Source organism: Podarcis liolepis (genome assembly GCF_965112155.1).
Source record: "Podarcis liolepis genome assembly, chromosome: 14".
Taxonomy (NCBI): Eukaryota; Metazoa; Chordata; class Lepidosauria; order Squamata; family Lacertidae; genus Podarcis; species Podarcis liolepis.
In genome coordinates, this window is record NC_139569.1 from 36,743,860 (window position 1) to 36,766,352 (window position 22,493).

General features: G+C 44.8%; 2 protein-coding genes across 5 annotated transcripts in view; one reads left to right on the plus strand and one right to left on the minus strand.

Moving 5' to 3' along the window:
- The window catches only part of RHCG (Rh family C glycoprotein), a 34,570-nt gene extending 12,265 nt beyond the window's left edge, over positions 1-22,305 (minus strand). The window contains exons 1-5 of one of the 4 annotated variants that reach the window (XR_014519138.1): positions 21,787-22,227; positions 6,842-7,028; positions 6,017-6,167; positions 3,064-3,211; positions 2,064-2,230 (exon numbers count right to left, since the gene is read on the minus strand). Coding sequence is in view for 3 of the 4 variants with exons in the window: in XM_083475353.1 (XP_083331479.1) it covers positions 2,064-2,230; positions 3,064-3,211; positions 6,017-6,167; positions 6,842-7,028; positions 21,787-21,979 (846 nt within the window). In the remaining variant the exon portion in view is untranslated. Of the gene's footprint in view, positions 1-2,063; positions 2,231-3,063; positions 3,212-6,016; positions 6,168-6,841; positions 7,235-7,335; positions 9,431-17,437; positions 17,541-21,786 lie in introns of those variants that run through there. The other 3 variants (XM_083475353.1, XM_083475355.1, XM_083475354.1) reach the window with 3 other exon arrangements.
- Positions 22,249-22,493, plus strand: part of TICRR (TOPBP1 interacting checkpoint and replication regulator) — a 45,677-nt gene continuing 45,432 nt past the window's right edge. The window contains exon 1 of the mRNA XM_083475288.1: positions 22,249-22,364. The gene's annotated coding sequence lies outside the window, so the exon portion shown is untranslated. The remainder of the gene's footprint in view (positions 22,365-22,493) is intronic.

Below are 22,493 nucleotides of genomic sequence, written 5' to 3' on the forward strand. Positions count from 1 at the left end.
TGGCGGAGATGAAAAAATGCCGCCTTTGTTATAGCTGCAATCTGCGCCTCCATGGAGAGGGAGGTATCAAAGATTACACCCAAACTCTTAATGGACAGTGCTGGCACTAATTGCACCCCCACAAGAGATGGGAGTTGCCCCCCCAATCCCATATTGTCCCGTCCCAGCCAGAGGACCTCTGTCTTCGAAGGATTTAATTTCAACCGGCTCCCACGTAACCATCCAGCCACAGCTTCCAAGCATCTGATCAGTGTGTCTGGGGCCGAGTCAGGATGGCCATCCATCAACAGATAGAGTTGGGTGTCATCAGCATACTGATGGCAGCCCAGCCCAAAACTCCGGACAAGCTGGGCGGGGGGGGGGGGCGCATAAAGATGTTAAAAAGCATCAGGGAGAGTATCGCACCCTGGGGCACTCCACACACCAAGGAGTGGTGGGATGACAATTCCCCCCCAAGTGCCACCCTCTGTCCCCAACCAGAGAGAAACGAGCGCAGCCATTGAAGGACTGTGCCCTGGATCCCCACGTCGGCAAGGCGGTGGTCCAGGAGTTCGTGATCGACCATGTCGAAGGCTCCTGACAGGTCTAGAAGAATCAGCAGCCCCGACCCGCTTCGATCCAGCTGCCTGCGGAGATCATCTGTTAGGGCGACCAGAGCCGTCTCGGTCCCATGACCAGCACGGAAGCCAGACTGGAATGGATCCAGAGCCACTGTTTCATCCAGAAACCTACCAAGCTGTTCAGCAACCGCTCTCTCAATCACCTTACCCAGGAATGGAAGATTCGAAACCGGGCAGTAATTGGATAGATCTAAGGGATCTAATGATGTTTTCTTTAAAAGCGGGTGCACCACTGCCTCCTTCAGTTCCCCTGGGAATGTCCCGGTGCCAAGGGACAAATTGATGATGTCCCCCAGGGGGGCCCGCACCTCGTCTGGACACGCTCTAATCAGCCAGGACGGGCACGGGTCGAGAGGACGAGTGGTGGGCTTTCCAGCTCGGAGGAGTCTGTCCACATCGGCTGGGGATATCCGGTCGAAGTGGTCCAATACTGGACCCGAGAACAGTCGAGGGGCCTCCAGTTCCTTTATTGTATCCAGATTGGCAGGGAGGTCATGGCGGAGCAACAGGACCTTCTCCGCAAAAGCTCGCAAATGCCTCACAGCTGTGTGTCATAGCATCTACAACATTCCCACAATAGCATCCATGAAAGGTCTCAATAAATATTTTTCAATAAATATGAGAGGTTGTTTGCTCTTCCTGCTCAGTTCCTGCTCAGCCCCTCCTAGGCTGAACACACCTCCTCAGACATATCCAGATTTCATTGGATACCAGAATTAGGCACCTACCTGCCCTCACTTCCTTTCTGAAAAGAGGAGACATGCAAAGAGGTTCTCTCTGTGTACAAACGTGGTAGTGACTGGTGCCCATGGGATTTGTTCCACCAGCTTCAAAAGCTTGGTGATCTTGCCCTACATCTGCACTCAAATAATTTCAGGATTAGAAAGACCTCTCTCTGAATCCTGGGAGAGTTGTTGACAGTCTGAGCAGACAATAGTGGACTATAGACAGTCTCAGTATAATGGTGTTTCCTGCATTCAGTAGGCTATACTCTTATCAAGGGAAAGTGACACTCCTCCTCTTGCTCTCCAGAACCCAATTCTGTCTACTTGGTTCCACTGATTATCCTTCCGTTCTTTATTTTCCACTGGTGCCAGCTGCACGGCTGAAGAGATAAGCCTTCTCAGTTAAAAGGCACACTGAATAGTGGCTTGCCTCTTCAACATTTAGCGGAAAACGTTAACATTTTTTCCTCCCTTGCTCTTCCATAATGTCCATTGGCGGTCCTTGGAAAAGTGGTTTGAAACCACTACACCCAAGAATTTTGGAAACCTTTAATTTCTCTGCAACTCCCCCCAAAATAAATGCTTGCTAGAGGCGTGTGTGGATGTGTATCTCCCTACAGTTCCTATGAGCCCACAAAACACAAGGAGCAAAGAAGGGAGTGTGCTTATGTACCCCATGCTAGTGGTGGCAATGTGAAGATCGTCAGTCTTTGCTCACCATGTTCAGCTTGCCTTTCTTCTGCAACAAGCTCGAGAAGGCCACAGTCGTGAGGACACAGGCTGCCAGAGAGCAATAGGTGTTGATGGCAGCTCGGTGTTGGGCATCTCCATGATCAGAAATGGCAGAGTTGAAACTGGGCCAGTACATCCATAGAAATAAGGTGCCTGGAGGAGGAGGAGGAGGGAAGAACTAACTTGCAACATCAGATCAACAGAAGCATCTAGATCAGTGGTTCTCAACCTTTTCAGTATGTCAACCCACAAATCCAATTTTACTTGGGTTCATGACCCATTCATTCATTGTAACATGAATTTGGGGCTGTAGTTCTTCTTTGCCACCAGCGAGTGGTCCCCAAGAGTTAAAATATAAGGCTCAAGCCCTGCCAGTAACCATTATCAGGAAACCTGGCAGACAGGATTTCTGCTGTAGACCGATTCCTGTGATGTACGGTATTTCTGCTGTAGACCACCTCCTTTTATGATGTACGTATGATGTTTTGGGGGTTGGTCTTGGGCTACAGGGTGGGAAATTTCAAAAGTCTATATAAGGGCTTGCACACCATTGTTCAAGGTTCTCCCTCCAGCATGTGGGGAGTGGGGACCCTGTTGCAACAGTTAATAAAAATCAGGCTTACTAGCTGCTTTGCTTCTCAATACCCTCTGGTTGGCCTCTGTTATTTTCTCCTACTGATAGGGAACCCACTTAAGGACTCTATACGGGCTCTTGGATACCCCATAAGGGAAAAGGAGCAGGTTTTTTTTCTATAACACACCGCTGATGTAGAACAGGCTGACACTGAGCCTTGTGAGCTGACAAAGAAGCACGCTGTCATCTGCAGACCATTTCATTGTTCAATCTGTCTCTGAGCTACTTTGGCAGGATTAAGGATGGAGAGAAGGGACATTCTTCTCATTAGCAACTGGGGCCGATCTTCCCTAAGCCTGGCCACCCTGCAAGCTGAAGGCGGAAAGCATCAAAAACCAAAGGCAAATCTTACCAATCATAGAGAAGAGATCTGAGTGGTAGACAGAACCCTGCTTATCTTTGGTCTGCTCCAAGTTGGGCCGATACAAAATGGCAGTCACCACTAGTCCAAAGTAAGCGCCAAATGTGTGAATGGTCATGGATCCACCAGCATCTTTAACCTGCAGTGATGGGAGAGAACAGGGGTCAGTCTTGGGAAGGAACGGGAGAGTCTCCATGACTGTCCCACAAGCAGCTAGACCACAATGAGAAAATCCCCTCACAGAGCAACAATTCTCAGAGCGGTTTTACAATCCAATCCCTCTTCACAGAGAACTCTGGGAATTATAGTTCTGTGAGGGGAATAAGGGCCCCCTAACAACTCTCAGAACCCTTACCAAACTACAGCTCCCAGGATTATTTGGGAGAATCCACGACTGTTAAAAGTGTTTTAAATGTGTGGTGTTTTAAATGCATGCCCTCCAACTTGTTCCGGTCGAAAACTGGGGTGTGCATCTTCCAGGCTGTGCTCCCAGACCAGTCATGTGACCAGTGCAAGAGTACACAGCCAAAAAAACCTTACAATTTGGGGCTCCGTGATCTCATGAGATACCGCGATCTCACGTGTTTTCAGGTGCCATGCTCTCACGCGAGAGCATAGAGCCCCAAAATGGGATGTTCCCATTTAATCGGGGCAGTTGAGTGGTATGTAAAACATATGGTGTGAATGTGGCGAATCTTGGCAACAGTGGAAGCTTTCCTCCAATGTAGTCAAGGCACCCTTCCAAAGCTCAGGACCACAGGCTTAAAGCTCCCCAACACCCCCCTTTTCATGCCAGAGTCCAGATCTAGATTGAGGGAGGCCTGTGCTCACTCACCCTTTAAAACAGGGGTAGGCAACTTAAGGCCTGGGGGCTGGATCTCGCCCAATAGCCTTCTAAATCCAGCCCGCAGACGGTCCGGGAATCAGTGTGTTTTTACATGAGTAGAATGTGTCCTTTTATTTAAAATGCATCTCTGGGTTGTGGGAACTGCCTGGTGTTTTTACATGAGTAGAATGTGTGCTTTTATTTAAAATGCACCTCTGGGTTAGTTGTGGGGCATAGGAATTTGTTCATCCCCCCCTCCAAATATAGTCCGGCCCACCACATGGTCTGAGGGAAGGTGGAAAAGGTTGCTGGCTCCTGCTTTAAAACAACTACTATTTGTGCAATTGCTAATCCCATGAGTGGTGTTCTGTCCAGTTTGGTTCTGAGCTTGGCACACCAAAACAGCGTTTTCGAACTGATAAAAGAAGAATGCTATGCGGGAAAATATAGGAAACTAATCTGGCTTTCCGTTTATGGAGTGAATTCATTGTAATATTATTTGGTGCAACTGACATGAATTTGGCAAACAAGTAATATTTCCCAGCGTTTGCAACATTGGTGAGTGAAGCCCAAGGCTGTCCTTGCATCCCACACAGTGACAAAAAAAATATCTATTTTTGAGCTTGCCTCCCTCAGGGCACAGTCCAATTCCTCTATCTGATGGTCTGAGGAATGTCTTCCTCTGGGGGCCTTTACACACCATTGCCCTACTTGTGCAATCACATTCCACAAGGCCAGGACTAACTCCAGGTTTTTGTGTGCTTTGGATAAGAGACCTGCGCTGGGCAGGTCTTAAAGCTTAAAGCTCCCCAACACCCCCCCCTTTTTTTGCCAGAGTCCTGATTTAGATTGGGGAAGGCCTGTGCCGACTCACCCTTTAAAACAACTGCTATTTGGGCAATTGCTAATCCCATGAGTGCCGTTCTGTTCAGTTTGGTTCTGTCCCTCAAGCAGTTTTCCTTTCATCCCTCCCCTTCCCACACAGGTAGGAATTCACTCTGCACTATACATTTAAAGCAGTATCATACACAGTCATAGCTTCCCCCAAAGAATCCTGGGAAATGTTGCTGGTTAAGAGGGCTGAGAGTTGGAAGGAAATCCCCTATTGTCAGGATGCTGTCAGTGGCTCCCGGCTGGTTGCCCAGGAAAGTATAAAAACAAGGAAACGTTTCAGACAGTCCTTTTTTATTCCATACTTTACAGAACCCAGCCTCTTGGATAACGGCGTGGTCCTGAGTAAATCTCCACTCCCCTTCTCTCCCACTTCTTCATTCGTCATCTCTTCTACGGGTGCTGATAAATTCCCTCTGTCTTTGAGCTCTTTGCTCTCCTACTTCTAAGTCTCGCCAGGTTCTGGGAGATGGTGGGTCTGGAATGCTTTCCAGTGATAACATGTCAGCCAGCTGCTGCTCCGGCCCTGCCTGCTCCTCCACTCCCCTGATTTCCCAACTTTCTCCTTCATTTGCCTCTGAGCAGCAACCTCCCTCACCCGCTTGTTGTAAAGCTGTACTGTCTTCCTCTTCCTCCTCCCTGGAAGGGTCAGGATGGGGAGGCAGTCTCCACCATTCATCCTCTGCCCAGACCCTGACACCTATTCTCCTTACAGAGCAGCAGAGGACTTTGGGCTTTCAGATTTCAGGGGCGCCCTATGCAATACCAAAATTTGGTGCCTCCCCCCTGGCCTCTCACCTTCCTTTGTTTGTCATTGTTACAATGTCCCTGCAGCACCCTCTAGGCTTGGCGCCCAGTGTGGGCAAACCAGTCGCACTGCCCTAAATCCACTTGTGTGTAGAGCTATATTTCCCAAAGTTTCCTGGGAAGGAGAATTAATTGTGAAACCACTTGGGCACTAGTAAGTATCTGTGGACTCAGCTACATTGGCAAAGAAAAAGTGCCTCGTATGTGCTATATATGCATTATAACACTGTGACACCAGGTGGCGCTGTGGAGTTCCATTTTTGCCAACCCGATTTCTTATACAAAGTTTACGGCGCGTTTAACTGAAACACTTCTTGGATGTGTCTAGATCCAGCCTGTGTGTGTGTGTGTGTGTGTGTGTGAGAGAGAGAGAGAGAGAGAGAGAGAGAGAGAGAGAGAGAGAAAGTTAAATAGCCTTACATGGAGCAGGTCCAGTAGGATGTATTCATTAACGGAGAAGAGAGTCACTTGAAACAATGTCATGATCAGCAGCTGCACAGGACTGATTTTGCCCAGGACGGCGCCAAAGGCGATGCAGACAGAACCCACACAGAAATCTGCACCAATCATGCTGAGAGGAAGAGGAAGAGGAAGGTTAGAAATGAAGCACATTTATGTATATACAGTGGTACCTCAGGTATTTCTGACATAACTGACCCAGAGATATAGTAAACAACAACTGGGCTATTGTCTTGATCCAACTGGCTCATCTTATATTCTTCTGCCTATTCAGACTCTTAATGCCATATTTTAATGCTCTACGCATTCATTTTGTCCTATTAACAATTCTGTGAAACTCAAAAGTTTCCATATCTTTCTGATTCCCTATAGGGCAAATGGATTCTGTCTCACTCGCCAGCCCTCCTTCCCTGTTCGTATCTTTACATTTAAATACAGTGGTACCTTGGGTTGAGAACTTAATTCGTTCTGGAGGTCTGTTCTTAACCTGAAACTGTTCTTAACCTGAGGTACCACTTTAGCTAATGGGGCCTCCTGCTGCTGCCGTGCCTCCGCTGCTGATTACTGTTCTCATCTTGAAGCAAAGTTCTTAACCCGAGGTACTATTTCTGGGTTAGTGGAGTCTGTAACCTGAAGCGTCTATAACCTGAAGCGTCTGTAACCCGAGGTACCACTGTACAACAAACTGGTTCTTTTCACCAGTGTATCACACTAACCTTATAGTCCAACCAAGAAATATGGGTTCCCCACCCTCACCCCAGCCAGGTTCCATATGGGCAGACTTACCTTTCCACTCCAATGAGTATCTTCCCGTTCTCAAAGGTATGAAACCAGCCCTGAACTAGGAGAGCCCACTGGATCCCAAAGGCGGCAAGGAGGAAGTTGAATGCGACAGCCCCAAAACCATAGCGTTGAAGAAATGTCATGAGGAACCCAAAGCCCACGAAAATCATCACATGAACATCTTGGAAAGCTGCATTAAAGAAAGAAATTTCATTGACGTTGGTTCAAAAACGTGTGTTCAATAGAATAAGAAAACAAGAAGAACATAATGTTTAGAGAAGATTGGAAAACGTTTATTGAATACATGGGAAATAACTGTGTACAGCTGAAAACGCTGTCAGCGTTAAGATAAATTCAACAGTGTAAATAAATTATGATGGATGTAATAATGGAATACTGAATGGTATAGTTTCTGTAAAATATGCAGGGATTGTAACATGAACCATGGAATGAGAAGAAGGGAAGTTAGTGATATCTTAAGGATGTAAAAGAGACACAGTGGTGCTGTGGGTTACACCACAGAGCCTAGGACTTGCTGATCAGAAGGTCGGTAGTTCGAATCCCTGTGATGGGGTGAGCTCCCGTTGCTTGGTCCCTGCTCCTGCCAACCTAGCAGTTTGAAAGCACATCAAAGTGCAAGTAGATAAATAGGTACCGCTCTGGTGGGAAGGTAAACGGTGTTTCCGTGTGCTGCTCTGGTTTGCCAGAAGCAGCTTAGTCATACTGGCCACATGACCCAGAAGCTGTACGCCAGCTCCCTCGGCCAATAAAATGAGATGAGCGCCACAACCCCAGAGTCGGCCACGACTGGACCTAATGGTCAGGGGTCCCTTTACCCTATACCTTTAAGGATGAAAAATGAGTAAATTGTAAAACAGAAAAATTAATAAAAATTATATATAAAAACAAAAATGTGTGCTCACCCCAACCCTCATCTCACTTTATCTGCATATCTAGCAACCACACTCGCTTCCTGTTTCATTTCAATTCACTTTTAATTCCCACACCACCTTTCAATATTACTATGCACAAGGCGCTTTACAGCAACAGAATATGCAACAAAGAACACACACCAGATGATAATCTGATCCAATACAAAAAGTCATTATAAAACATAACTTTAAAATGGAACGGCTTAAATCAAACTAAGTAATATTCAATAATCTATTAGAATATAACAGTACACAATAAAATCAATTCTCAAAATACCTGCAAAAAATAATTAAACAGAAATTCACTCTTAACAATCACAGTAAATAATTGCTAAACTATGATCAATAAAAATAACTGCAAGTCGTGATGCATAAAATACCACAGTACCTACAAAACCATGTAAAAGGATCAAGTTGAGTAACAAAGATGCACAACTTATAAAACTATTTAAAAAAAATAATCCCAAAACCTAAAAATCCCTAAAAATCCCTAAATGCTGCTGAGGACTATCACACATAAGTGGCATCGAATGATGCCTTAAGAATACAAAAACATAAGTAGAGCTCTGGTGGATCAATGGAATATACTTAGGAAACTGCATCATACAAAGTCAGATCATTGGCCAATCTAGCATACTATTGTCCAATGACAATGACTTTCAGGAAGGAGCCTTTTCCTAGTCTACCTGGAGATGCTGGGGACTGAACCTAGGACCTCCTGCAAGCAAAACAGATGCTCAACCACTGAATTATAGCCTTTCCTGATTAGTATCAGACCAGGGGACCATCTAATTCTGTTGGTTTTAAAATTTTGTTTGTTGTTTCGGTTAGAGGGGAAATACTTTAGATATATTAAAAAGGAGGATTCCCTGGGTGCCTAAATCAAGGTTTGGGGCAAGTACTCTTTGATGAGAGAGCACCAGCAGAGATTTAAAAGCACAAACATGCAGCAAAGTAAAGCAAGGAAATATAGGCTATTAGACTTTTAAAATATCCCCTTCTAAGTTGCCTCCAAAGCCCCCCATTTCCCTTAGCATAGAAAGAGACCACAAGTTTGGGAAGTTAAAAAATGATTTACTTACCAACTTTTCAAAGGTCAGATTCATGTGTTTTTCCATACAGCAGCAAGAAAAGACAGGCGGTATAACTTAGGCTGCTGAATGGTAAATGTTTCTAAATTATTTGTATAGAAACACAAAGATGGCTTGCTTAAGCCATGCGGTCTAAGCTTGGACCTCCTCACTAGTCAGATTTACAGAGTGGAAGAGAGAGAACAGAGTTTGGTAACCTTTTCTCCCAAGGTGAAGGGGTTTGACCCAGTTAAGCTGGGCAGGACAGCTTATCCTATGGTAATCTTATAATTATACAATAATAATAACTAGCAATGTATTGCAATGACCAATGCAGACCCCATGTGTTGCTTTGCAGCTAGATCTATTGCTGTGCACATATGCGGCAAATGATTTGGTATGCTCCAGCATCTTCTTTCAGAATGACTTAAGTTGGGTTTTCCATGAAATTCCATTGTATGTAGCAGAACTTGCATATCATTCTCTTGAAACTGAAGCAGCTGGAGTTTCGTTCCTAAATGCTTAGGTTTGGGACATACAGAACAACTTTGGGCTCATCAAGACTTCGTTCAGCTCCGAGGGCCTTCTGGCGGTTGCCTCACTGCGAGAAGTAAAATTACAGTGAACCAGGCAGAGGGTCTTCTCAGTGGTGGCACCTGCCGTGTGGAACACTCTCCCACCAGATGTCAAAGAAATAAACAACTATCTGACTTTTAGAAGACATCTGAAGGCAGCCCTGTTTAGGGAAGCTTTTAATGTTCAATGTTTTATCGTGTTTTTAATATTCTGTTTAAAAAACACCACGTTTTTAATATTCTGATGGGACGCGGGTGGCGCTGTGGGTTAAACCACAGAGCCTAGGACTTGCCGATCAGAAAGTCGGCGGTTCGAATCCCTGCGACGGGGTGAGCTCCCGTCACTCGGTCCCTGCTCCTGTCAACCTAGCAGTTCGAAAGCATGTCAAAGTGCAAGTAGATAAATAGGTACCGCTCACGGTGTTTCCGTGCTCTGCTCTGGTTCACTAGAAGTGGCTTAGTCATGCTGGCCACATGACCCGGAAGCTGTACGCCGGCTCCCTCGGCCAATAAAGCGAGATGAGCGCCGCAATCCCAGAGTTGGCCACGACTAGACCTAATGGTCAGGGGTCCCTTTATCTTTATCTTAATAGTCTGTTGGGAGCTGCCCAGAGTGGCTGGGGAAACCCAGTCAGATGGGTGGGGTATAAATTATTATTATTATTATTATTATTATTATTATTATTATGTGAAAGCCAGCAGATTTGTGAAACCCCAAACTATGGACTTCTCATTCAGAAACCACTAGAAGAGACCGGAAACATCCTGTTATTTGATGTTGCCACTGACATATTCTTTTTTCGTGTTTGTGTGTGACAAAATTATTAAAACGTATCACACACTGATATACTGGCCATTTGCACTACACAAGGTACACAGCGCACAGCAATTTCCCACCCACCCCCTTGGGCTTCTGCAACTCTGTCTGCATTGCAAAACAAGTCTATACATTTCCAGCCACTTGCCATCCATCATGTCCTCGAGATAGAAATCAGCTCCAGTGATGTAAAATGACACTCAGCAATTATCAGTGGTCCAGGAGGTCCTTAGGCTGCTGAATAAGACCAAGATGAGGGTTATGTTTCCTCCATCATTTGGCCTGGGAATTCCCACTATACACAAACAAGTAAACTTGCATGAATCAGCCCATATTCTGCCCTCATGCATTTAAAGGGCATATGCACTGTGGCGTATATACAGTGGTAACTCGGATTACGGTAAGTACCGGTACTTAATTCATTCCAGAGGTCCGTTCTTAACCTGAAACTGTTCTTAACCTGAAGCACCACTTTAGCTAATGGGGCCTCCTGCTGCTGCCGCGCCGCTGGAGCGCGATTTCTGTTCTCATCCTGAAGCAAAGTTCTTAACCTGAAACACTATTTCTGGGTTAGTGGAGTCTGTAACCTGAAGCGTACGTAACCCGAGGTACCACTGTACTAGCATTTCGAATCTGGCCCATCCCTAAGAAATGGAACATGAATCACTGGGCTAAGCATACAGTGGTGCCCCGCAAGACGAATGCCTCGCAAGACGGAAAACTCGCTAGACGAAAGAGTTTTCCGTTTTGGAGGTGCTTCGCAAAACGAATCTCCTATGGGCTTGCTTCACAAGACGACAATGTATTGCGAGTTCCTGCTGGTTTTTCCCCCCTTTCCCCCCCTTTTTCTAAGCCGCTAAGCCGCTTATCAGCTGATCCGGTCAGCAGATAAGCCGCTAAAAGCCGCTAAAAGCCGCTAATAGCGCTAATAGCGCTAATCCGCTAATCCTTCAATGGGCTTGCTTCGCAAGACGAAAAAAACTGCTAGACGAAGAGAATCTCAGAACGGATTCTTTTCATCTTGCGAGGCACCACTGTATTCCTGTTCAGAATGGAAAGAAGCAGAAGTCCCAGCAAAGGAAGAATGGATACAAAAACTTATGGAATATTCAGAAATGGCGAAACTCACCAGAAGAATAAGAAATCAAGATAGCAAACTTTTTTAAATAAAAGAATGGAAATGGTTTATTGATTATTTACAGATGAACTGCAAACAGATAAAAGTATTGGCAGTAATCCTGTAATAGCCTGCAGTTTCGTAAGAATTTATATTTAAAGTAGATAATTAAATGAGCAAATTAAACGAATTTGGATATGCAGAAGATATTAAAAAAAATAATTTAAGGAACCGCAGAAAGAGCAGGGAGGAAGTCAAACTTTGAAATGTTAAAATGATTGTAAAATTTATGAAATGTATAAATTTGAAAGGTATAAATAATTTTTTTTAAAAAGGGAATGGGTGCACAGCTGGCAAACCAACTGAAAAAGGTAAAAAGCACACACTCTGTGCCCCCAAGATCATCTGTGCTTCCTCTTCCATGAAGGATTTAATGGTGGGAATTGGTAAGAGGATATATTAATCATATTTAATCCTCTAGAGACCTGATACCAGACAGGCTGGATCTACCAATGTATTTAGAGAAGCCTGGTCAAAGTTAACCTGCAGAGGTGAAAAGGATGGTAGCAGGACTGAGCAAGATTGAATTCCCCAAGAGCATGGGTAGGCAAACTAAGGCCCGGGGGCCGGATCCAGCCCAGTCGCCTTCTAAATCCGGCCCGTGGATGGTCCAGGAATCAGCATGTTTTTACATGAGTAGAATGTGTCCTTTTATTTAAAATGCATCTCTGGGTTATTTGTGGGGCATAGGAATTCATTTTGTTGGTTTTTTTTTCAAAATATAGTCTGGTCCTCCACAAGGTCTGAGGGACATTGAACCGGCCCCCTGCTGAAAAAGTTTGCTGACCCCTGCTCAAGAGGATAAAAACTTTCTAAAAGAATGGGGAAAATTTACAAGTTATCTAGGAGACCACTTTAAGCTGATGGAAGCAAGAGCAGGATTTTGACACACTTGTAGTGTAAAAAATATTATGGACAATATGGTTCGATATAAAAACTGGACTACAGACTAATGTGCAGTTGTAGATGTTTTAAAACAAGACCCCATGGACAGGATGGGGGAAAGAAGTGAGATTCGGAGAATCTCCACATATTGTACTACTTTATTGATGTGTGTTTATTTGTATTTTTTATTTGTAAAATTAATAAAATGTTTTGTTTTGTTTTTTTAAAAAGAATTCCCCATTCATGAGCTGATGGGCAGTGGGCGCCAACCAGCTTTCTTCAGGTCAGTGGTGTAGCGTGGGTTGTCAGCACCCGGGGCAAGGCAAGTAATTTGCGCCCCCTAACCCATGGATTTGCACCCCCTAACCCTAACCCCCAGATGTTGCGCCCGGTGCGGCCGGCCCCCCCTGCACCCCCCACGCCACGCCACTGCTTCAGGTACATGAAAGGTTTCCACACAGGGAGCTCTCTCATACACCCAGACCCAACAGCACTGGACTCCCTACAGGGTGGTACAGTCCTTTCTGAAGGGATTGGCTGTTACTTGATGTAACATTTGAAGCCAACATCTGGGATAGTTCCCTCAACAGAGCTTGAGACTCTTAATCTCAGGGTTGTGGGTTCAAGCCCACGTTGGGCAAAAGATTCCTGCATAACAAGGGGTTGGATTAGATGACCCTGGTGTTCGCTTCCAACTCTACAATCCTATGAATCTATGAACAGTCATGGCACCCCCTCTTCCTGGAGAGTGGAAAACATCCTGGGATTGCTTTGGAAACTCGTGTGATTTAGAGGCAAAGTTAAAATGTGTCAGTTAAATTACAAGTTAGTACAATAAGTACAGAAAGAATAAAGTAAGCGTTGTCTGGTTTCCTAGTAGAATACAAAGGAATGTTAATCCTATGCAAAAGTGGAGGAGGAAAAAGATAAAATTGCACGTCAAAGGGAAACAGGATTGTCCAGTTCGGATTGTATCCCTTAACCGACACAAATGAAGAAGTTTGGCAGCTGAGTCAATCATAACCAACATGTTCTATCCCTAATATAATATATTCATGTCGACTCCCAGAAGGAGAAAATGTTGTAACGCTACTACTGCCACCAGTAGAGGAAGTTTAATGATTAAACAGTGTCTGGCTTAATCCAGGCTTTCTACTGATGTGAGGGTGAGACTGAGCAGCTAAGCTTTCCAGGGACTGAGGGAACTAGCCGAGATTCTCATCTCAAACTCGTGTTTAATGAAGTGAGGTGTTTTGTTTATGAAACCCAAGTGAAGAGCGTGTGATTTTCCCCAAGCACATCGCGTCAGAACTCTGTTAATATCAATGCCACTGTAAAAGTCTTGGGTGAGTGGGAGCATTTGGGAGAGGCTGCATAATAGAGAAGAAACAAAACACCCAGGCTTTGCCATACTCCCAAAGTGGTGGCAGTTCGTGAATGAGGAAGACATCCAGTGACATCACACCCAGCTGAAATTAAGTAAGGTTACCATCTGCACCATACGTTTAAAGCAGTAGTATACCACTTTAAGCAGTCATAGCTTCTCACAGGGAATCCTGGGAAAGGTAGTTTGTTCAAGGGTGCTGAGAGTTGCAGTCCTCGAGAGTGGTTTAACAATCACTCCCCCTTCCCAGGGAACTCTGGGAAATGTAGGCCATTTCCTTCAAGGGTACAGTACTTGGAACTGCAGCTCTTTGAAGGGTAATCCACAGTTCCCAGGGTTCTTTAGGGGAAGCTATGTGTTTTCAGTGCATGGTGTGGAATGCGTGTGACCTCGAAAAACAGCGTGCCTCTGAGCAGATGCTTAGACTTGCAATTTGTTTTCACTACCAGAACTGAAGTAAGCTTACGGTCCATTCACACAAAATTCCACTCCTGGTTACAGTGGTACCTCGGGTTACGTACACTTCAGGTTACATTCGCTTCAGGTTACAGACTCCGCTAACCCAGAAATATTACCTCGGGTTAAGAACTTTGCTTCAGGATGAGAACAGAAATCGTGCTCTAGTGGCGCAGCGGCAGCGGGAGGCCCCATTAGCTAAAGTGGTGCTTCAGGTTAAGTACAATTTCAGGTTAAGAACGGACCTCTGGAACAAATTAAGTACTTAACGCGAGGTACCACTGTGTCTTTCTTCCGTTCAGCAGCCTACTTTAGGTGGAAAAAGTCAGCTTGTTGTTGCTACTGTTAAACAACTGGGAGTCAGAAATCCTGGCTCAGGAAAAGCTAACATGCTGCTCTACAGATGTTGTGTGGACTATAATTCCCATCAGACACAGCCAGCATGGTGAATGATCAGGGGTGATGGGAGTTCCAGTCCACAACAGCTCGAAGGCGCCACATTGCCCACCACTGTCTTTGCCAATCTCCTTCAAATTAGCCAGGGATCCCAGTTGACTTTAAAGCCAACTAGTTGGCCCAACCAAAAGATCTAATGACTCCTTTTCAGTCCCTTCATATTCTGTGGAATCCACAGGGTTGCAAAGACCAACAACAATACTAGTCAGTGCTATAAAAAAGAGGTACCATGAACTACTGCATATAATGCATGTTTGCATGTATTTGAGAAAGGGTGGTAGTAATTCTTTCCTTGAAACCTGAGAAACAGCGCACAGTTTCTCCCCAATCCTGTGACTGCTTTTCTCCTCCAGCCTATACTGCTTGAAGTGAGTCAGGCTTCACCATCTCTCTGTTTGGCACCTATCCAAATCGGGCAAAACAACACACATCCTGATACACCCATTAACCTCCATCCCCACATGGTTGTATACAGGGAAGAACCAGGCACAAGAACCAAGACAGGTAAGATGAGAAGGAATAGAGAGGATGGGCTGCTCAGGGGCAATGGGCACAGAATGGGGAAAGCGCTCCAAACATTACAAAGAGGGATGGGAGAGGAATTTGCTTTCCTTTGCAATTTAAGGTGAAACTACCCAATTCATGGTGGGACGCGGGTGGCCTAGGGCTTGCTGATCAGAAGGTCGGCGGTTCGAATCCCCACGACGGGGTGAGATCCCATTGCTTGGTCCCTGCTCCTGCCAACCTAGCAGTTTGAAAGCACAAAGTGCAAGTAGCACAGTGTTTCCGTGCACTTCTCTAGTTCGCCAGAAGCGACTTAGTCATGCTGGCCACATGACCCGGAAGCTGTATGCTGGCTCCCTCAGCCAATAAAGCGAGATGAGCGCCACGACCCCCAGAGTCATCTGTGATTGGACCTAATGGTCAGGGGTCCCTTTACCTTTACCCAATTCACACCTCTTGAACCGATAAAGGTAAAGGTAAAGGGACCCCTGACCATTAGGTCCAGTTGTGGCCGACTCTGGGGTTGCGGCGCTCATCTCGCTTTATTGGCTGAGGGAGCCGGCGTTTGTCCGCAGACAGCTTCCAGGTCATGTGGCCAGCATGACTATGCCACTTCTGGTGAACCAGAGCAGCACACGGAAATGCCGTTTACCTTCCCGCCGGAGCGGTGCTTTCGAACTGCTAGGTTGGCAGGAGCAGGGACCGAGCAAAGGGAGCTCACCCTGTCGTGGGGATTCGAACTGCCGACCTTCTGATCAGCAAGTCCTAGGCTCTGTGGTTTAACCCACAGCGCCACCGCGTCCCTCCTTGAACTGATACATGAATGTAAAAGACATTTATCCTTTGTAAGGTCCACTTTTCAGAATTCTGCAGTGCAATTCTCCAACCAAGCTGCATATATTAGAGAGAGGTGTGCATACAAATGCATATATTAGTAAAAAAAACAAAAACCATGCACATTCTGCTTGCCCAAATGAGTATGTTAGTCAAAACTGCCTGCAAAAACATATCATTAGGAGAAATTAGTGCTAGAACGTTGACAAATTTTCATTAGCATTTCTTAATAATTGCAAACTGCTATGGAAATGTAGATAACTTGAGTTTAAGATTTGAAAAAATTGAGAAACTTAAATGGACAGTTTCTCCGATAATGGAGTTGTTCAACACATGTGGAGAATAGCTGCATTGCCTAAGATTTATCTTGAGGCTTGCTAATGGTGGCCAGTTTTTCTCTGCTCTTTTCTTCACTATTCTCCCAAGGGACCAGGGTATTCCTTTTGGCATTGGCAAAAGAAACAAAGACTTGCTGACATTTAGGTTTGACATTTCCTTTCCCCCATAGCCTTTGGTTCAAGTGGAAATCTTGTTTTGCTGACCCCAGTCTGATCAAATTCAGTATTCATTTCCATGTACATTTACCTGAAGGGAAGCCCCTTGAACTCAGTGAGCCTGACAGTGCAATCCTATTCATGTCAAAGCAAGACCCATTGATTTACTCTCTGGTAAGAGATTCAGAGTTCTGTGGAACTCAGAAGCTTACTCATTTGTTGATCACTTATTGAAATTTTTCTTCGCACAAGTATTGCACTGTTGTGGATTTCTACCCCACCCAGCCTCTTACCCATTACATATGGCAATGTTAAGGCACCCAGGCTGTAGTACATGAATAGGAAACCTGTGGCCTTTCAGATGTTGTTGGACTTCAACTCCCAGCATCCTTGGCCAGCGTGACCAATGGCCAGGTAATGATGGGAGTTGTAGTTCATCAACATCTGAAAAACCACCCTGGTCTTTCCTCTTAGTGCTTAAACTGGTGAAACCATCATTCTCTCCCCACATGGATTTCTAAGAGCTGTGGTCCTGTGTGAGTTGCATACAGATTTATAAGAGAATTCTCAGCATCCCCACCAAGCTACAGTTCACAGGATTTATTTTTATTTTTTTAGAGCCATGCCTGCTAAGCTGATACAAAACCAATATAAATTACTTAATCTGGTCTGTGACCATTTAATAAAATTTGATTTGAATATAAATTAGAAATGCAGATGTTCCTGAATTCTCCATTAGAGTGTAATCAATACAGATCACAAATTTAAAGCCCAAGGCTGGCCCCAAAAAAATCTTGGGAACTGTAGTTTACCCCACACAGAGCTATAGTCTACAGTTTCCAGGGAACTACAGTTCCCAGGATTCTTTGGGGAGAGTCACATGCTTTAAATTTATGGCATGGATGTGTCGATTGCACATTAAACCAATTCACACATTTGGCGGCTGCTGAAGCAGAGATCTGGATCCCACTCCAAACTCCTAGCTTGTCCATTTTCCAATTTGCGTGAAACTTACTTAATAAGTGGCTGTTGGAAGATTTCTGCCTTAGGCTGCTACTGTTTTAGCTCTCTCGAGGTGGGTTGTTAGTCTTTTGCAGCAATAGACAACAAAGACCTGGGGCACCTTAAAAGATGAACCAATTTATTATCGCATAAGCTTTCGTGGACTCAAGGCCACTTTGTAAGATGTGCAAAGTGAAATCTTAGTTGGCAGGGAGAAAACTGGGAGTTGGGCGACAATGAGATACAACCCCACTTCAACAAATCAGTTGTAACTAAAGCACAAATCTATGTTGAAAAGGCACACCCTTCAGTGTAGCAGATTGGTGATCACATACTCAGCATTGCTAAGATGATTGTATCAACACCTGTATTGCGGCAGGAACCAATACAGATAACCATTGATAACAACAGATATCCTGGCATTGGTCAACTAATTAGGCTCACAAAGACAATCAAGAACGCATCTTTCCTTAACAGTTAGCTGATTTCTGATTTTAAAAATTTTATATGGTTCTATCGTATGATTTTATGCATAATTGTTGTAACCCACTCTGCTATTTTTTTTTTATGAACCGTGGGATACAATTTTTAAATACAAATAACAATGCAAAGGAGTATACGTAGGGTGGTTTTTAAAAACCTTTACCTCAATGAATTGTAATTCTGTTTATAGGTAGGTAGCTATGTTGGTTTGCTGTAGTCAAAACAAAATAAAAAAATCCTTCCAGTAGCACCTTAGAGACCAACTAAGTTTGTTATTGGCATGAGCTTTCGTGTACTGGAAGGAATTTTTGTAATTCTGTTGTTTCACATTGAAACAATATTCGCACTGAACACAGGTACATGCCGGTTCTACACATGTGCAAGTGTTTGTGAGAAAGAGTGTACATTTATTGATTTGCACAGCTTGTGTACACAGGTACTCAGACCATATACTTTGTGAATATTACATGTGAATAACTGCGCATGTGTACAGCTCAGGGTCGGTGTACCCAGGCAGAGGGATTGCAACCCATTGAATATGAACACCCCTATTGTATTCTTGCTTTGTGATCCTTTTATTTCTGAATAGCAACCTTGACGTCAGTTACAGAGTGTCCTGGGAGTTTGAAAGATTCTCCCACTGGTTCATGAATAGTGCAATCTCATTACATGAATGTAACATTTTTTCCTTTGTTTCAGCTTGTTAGCTGTTTTCACATTTTGGCTGGGGGGATGGGGAGGAATGTCGAGATTTGTGCCCGCTGATTCTTCTACATAGAGACTGGCACATCTGTCCTATGTAGAATACTGATGGGCATTGCTACTAGATGACGGCACAAGGGAGAGAAAGAAATCAGCATCCCAAAACCCCTTTGCCAGGGAAGTTTTTAATGTTTGACATTTTATCATGTTTTAATATTCCGTTGGAAGCTGCCCAGATTACTACTACTACTACTATTATTATTATTATTATTATTATTATTATTATTACAGTTGCCACTAGGATTGTTTAAGCAGAAGAACTTGTGGAGGCCCATTGTGGTGTCCTAAACAGAGTATTCACTTGAACTGAGAAGGAAGCGTGTTTTGCCATGAAAGGTCATTGCATAACCTTTGGACAGAAACTGCCACCTCAGCTCAACATTCCTCATAGGATTCCCATTTAGACATAATGGTAAAGCCAGTGAATGGTACAATCAGTGAGGGGTCTGAATGAGGAGAGTTTTGAGGGCCATAGATAAAGGCCTAGAGGTCCACATCTGGTCCTCAGGCTTGAGGTTCTTCACTGTTGTCCATAGAGGTTCTTACTTGGCTCAGGCTCCATCCACACTCAACATTGAAAGCCCATGACTTCCCCCAAAGAATAATAACTGAATTTTTAAAGGGGGCTGGGAAATGGTAAGCAAACCACAGTTCCCAGGATTCTCAGGGGGCAGCCATGACTGTTGAAGTGCTATAAATGTGCTTTAAATGTAGTGTGGATGTGACCTCATCCTCTTAACTTGGTTTTATTTAGTTAGTTGGTTGCATTTATATCTGAGGGAACGTCTCCACCCCCATTGTTCAGCCTGGACACTGAGGTCCAGCTCCGAGGGCCTTCTGATGGTTCCCTCATTGCAAGAAGTGAGGTTACAGGGAACCAGGCAGAGGGCCTTCTCAGTAGTGGTGCCCACCCTGTGGAACGCCCTTCTACCAGATGTCAAGGAAATAAACAACTATCTGACTTTTAGAAGACATCTGAAGGCAGCCCTGTTTAGGGAAGTTTTTAATGTTTGATGTTTGATCGTGTTTTTAATACTCTGTTGGGAGCCTCCCAGAGTGGCTGGGGAAACCCTACCACATGAGCAGGGTATAAATAATAAATTATTATTATTATTATTATTATTATTATTATTATTATTATTATTATCATTATCATTATCATTATCATTATCATTATCATTATCATTATCATCATCATCAGTGCTTTTTTCTGGGGGTACGCAGGGGTACACAAACCCCTAAACATTTTGTGAATCTAACTTTGTCCTCATTGAGAGACAGTATTTCAATATGAGTAGGAAAAGGAGAGTACCCCTAAACATTTTTTAAGGGGAAAAAAAAGCACTGATGATGATGATGATATCCCACTTTTTTCTCCCAGAAGCTCACAAGGTGGGGTACATGGTTTTCCCCTTCCTCACTGAATCCACACAACAACCCTGTTAAGTAAGTTAAGCTGAGAGGCAAGGTGAGCTTCCTGGCAAAGTTAGGCTTTGAATCCTGGTCTCTCAGGTCTGGTCCTAGTTCAACATCTCTTCCCTAAGCAGGGTCATCTATTCCTTTCTCAAGCTGCCCTTGCCCTCCAATATGCACACTTAGCTGCAGTGATGCCTGTAGGGCAGGAGTCTAGCCCCCACTTCAGCAGAAGGAGCAGAAGGACCCTCAAAAGTCAGTTGGGTGGGCTTACCATGGTCTCCCATCCAAAGAGCACTATCCCATAAGAACACCAAGTCCACAGTTCTACCTAACCTAACCATACCAATTGTTCAACCGAATAAGCTCAAGGATGGTCACTGGCTCAGAATGCTTCCGTAAATCAGGTGTGAGGGTAGCTCAGTCTGTAAAGCATGAGGCTCTTAATTTCAAGGTTGTTGGTTTGAGCCCCACGTTAGGCAAAAAGAGTCCTACATTGCAGGGGGTTGGACTAGATGCCCCACGTGGCCCCTTCCAACTCTACAATTCTGTGAACCTTTGGCCCTCCAGATGTTGCTGAACTACATCTCCCATCAGCCCCAGCAAGCATGGCCAATGCCCAAGGGATGATGGGAGTTGCAGTTCAGCAACATCAGAGGGAGAGAACTAAAGGTTCCTCACACCTGCAGGAAAGGCTTTGCTCTCTGCATTTCACTATATCAATACTCCTTTGTGCAAAACTGCATTAAAGTTACGTTTTTGCTGCTAGAAATAGTTTATTTCTGTATCAGAATGCCCGAGCACACTGCCCACCACTTCCCCTAAGTGAGGAGGAAACTAGTCTTGTCTAAAGCTAGGACTGGCCCAGAATTCTTTTTGGCCTGAAGCAGAACAGAAAACAGAAAACCTCTCCCCAAGTCACGGTATACAGTATTTTGGCACCTGAGGAAAACCCCTGCCTCAAAATAGAATAAAAAATAGATACTTGATCATTGTTGCCCTTTCACAGCATCTAAGATCAGCTGCCTGAAACAGCCACGGCACTTTGTCCAATGGTAGGGCTGGCTGTATATGACCAGAACACTGAAATTAAACTGATCTGGGACTGAAATCATTCCTCTGTGATAACTTGCCTCACCAATGCAGGATCATGATTCCCGATTAACCCCTTTCCTTTGGGTGCTTGCCAACACCCAGTGTGCAGTGGTTGGGGTCCCAAGGTCTACATATAGATGGTGCCCCACGGATGGGGTCCAATGGCAGAAATAAAGAACCACTGGGCTCCTCTGGATCACCTGTTTACTGAGCAGCTATCCTGATTCCCTTGCGCAAAGCTTACACAGAGGCTAGTTTATACCTGGTGTTTCTTGTGCATTGATTTTGATTTGTTTGCAGGAATTTTATACAACAATGAGCATTCATCCTGATTTTCTTGCAAGGGTTTTATGCAGCTTTCTGCTAAACCATTTGTGCACCCCTCACTTTCGAACACTGTCAACTCTCCCGTCACTTTCCTAACTGCAAACAGTCTGTTTCTTTTCTTTAAAAAGTGCCTTTGTTGCACCAGAGTGACAGAATGCTTTGATCCTCATCAGTCACCCAAACCTAAATTTCCTGGTATGCAGTAAGAACCCATCCTTCAAAATTCCCGACAATCTGGAAAGGCCCCCGTAACGTTAATGGCCAAATGTCAACATTACTTACACGGGTATCTGAAGTAGAAGTCATTCTCGGCGTCGCTCGTGATGTTCTTCTCCTGCTTCGCCTTCTCCCAGCCAGCTATATCGGATTCTGCGTTGAAGCGCACGAAGACGCCAAAAAGGATGATCATGGCAAGCTCCCAGAGGAGGCAAACCAGCGGCAGACGCCAGCGCATGTCGGTGTTCCTCGCCATCATAGTCCTCACAATCAGTTTGTCATTTGCCTGCTTGTTTGGTGAAGGGGGAAGAGGAGCTGTGTGTGAGCTGGCAAGTGCGAAGTTACAGTCCCAACTGCTGGAGGAAGTTCATTCATTTTATGTCATCTGGGGAGATGTGGGTGTGACCGTGCGGCTGTCAGTCATCACTTCAGACACTCAAGGACACTGGCAACCAGTCCCATTTCAGAGCTTCCTTAATAGATCAGGGCACTCTCTCATATAACCAGCCACAAACAAAGGGGCGAGGCACATGTGTCGGGCCGCCTTAAGAAACTGAGTGCATTCTGTGTGCTCAGCATCACAGATGAATAGATTCAGCATCACGGCTGGATGGATTCCATGATTAGCATCACAGCATCCTAAGGTGGGAGCGGCTAGAGGTTGATAAGCCAGGGTTATCTGTGGGGTACACACAGTGGCTGAGTTTGTGCTGGTGTGGGGAGGCAGCCGCAGTGCCATCACAGCTAAGAAAATGACCACTCTATGTATCTCA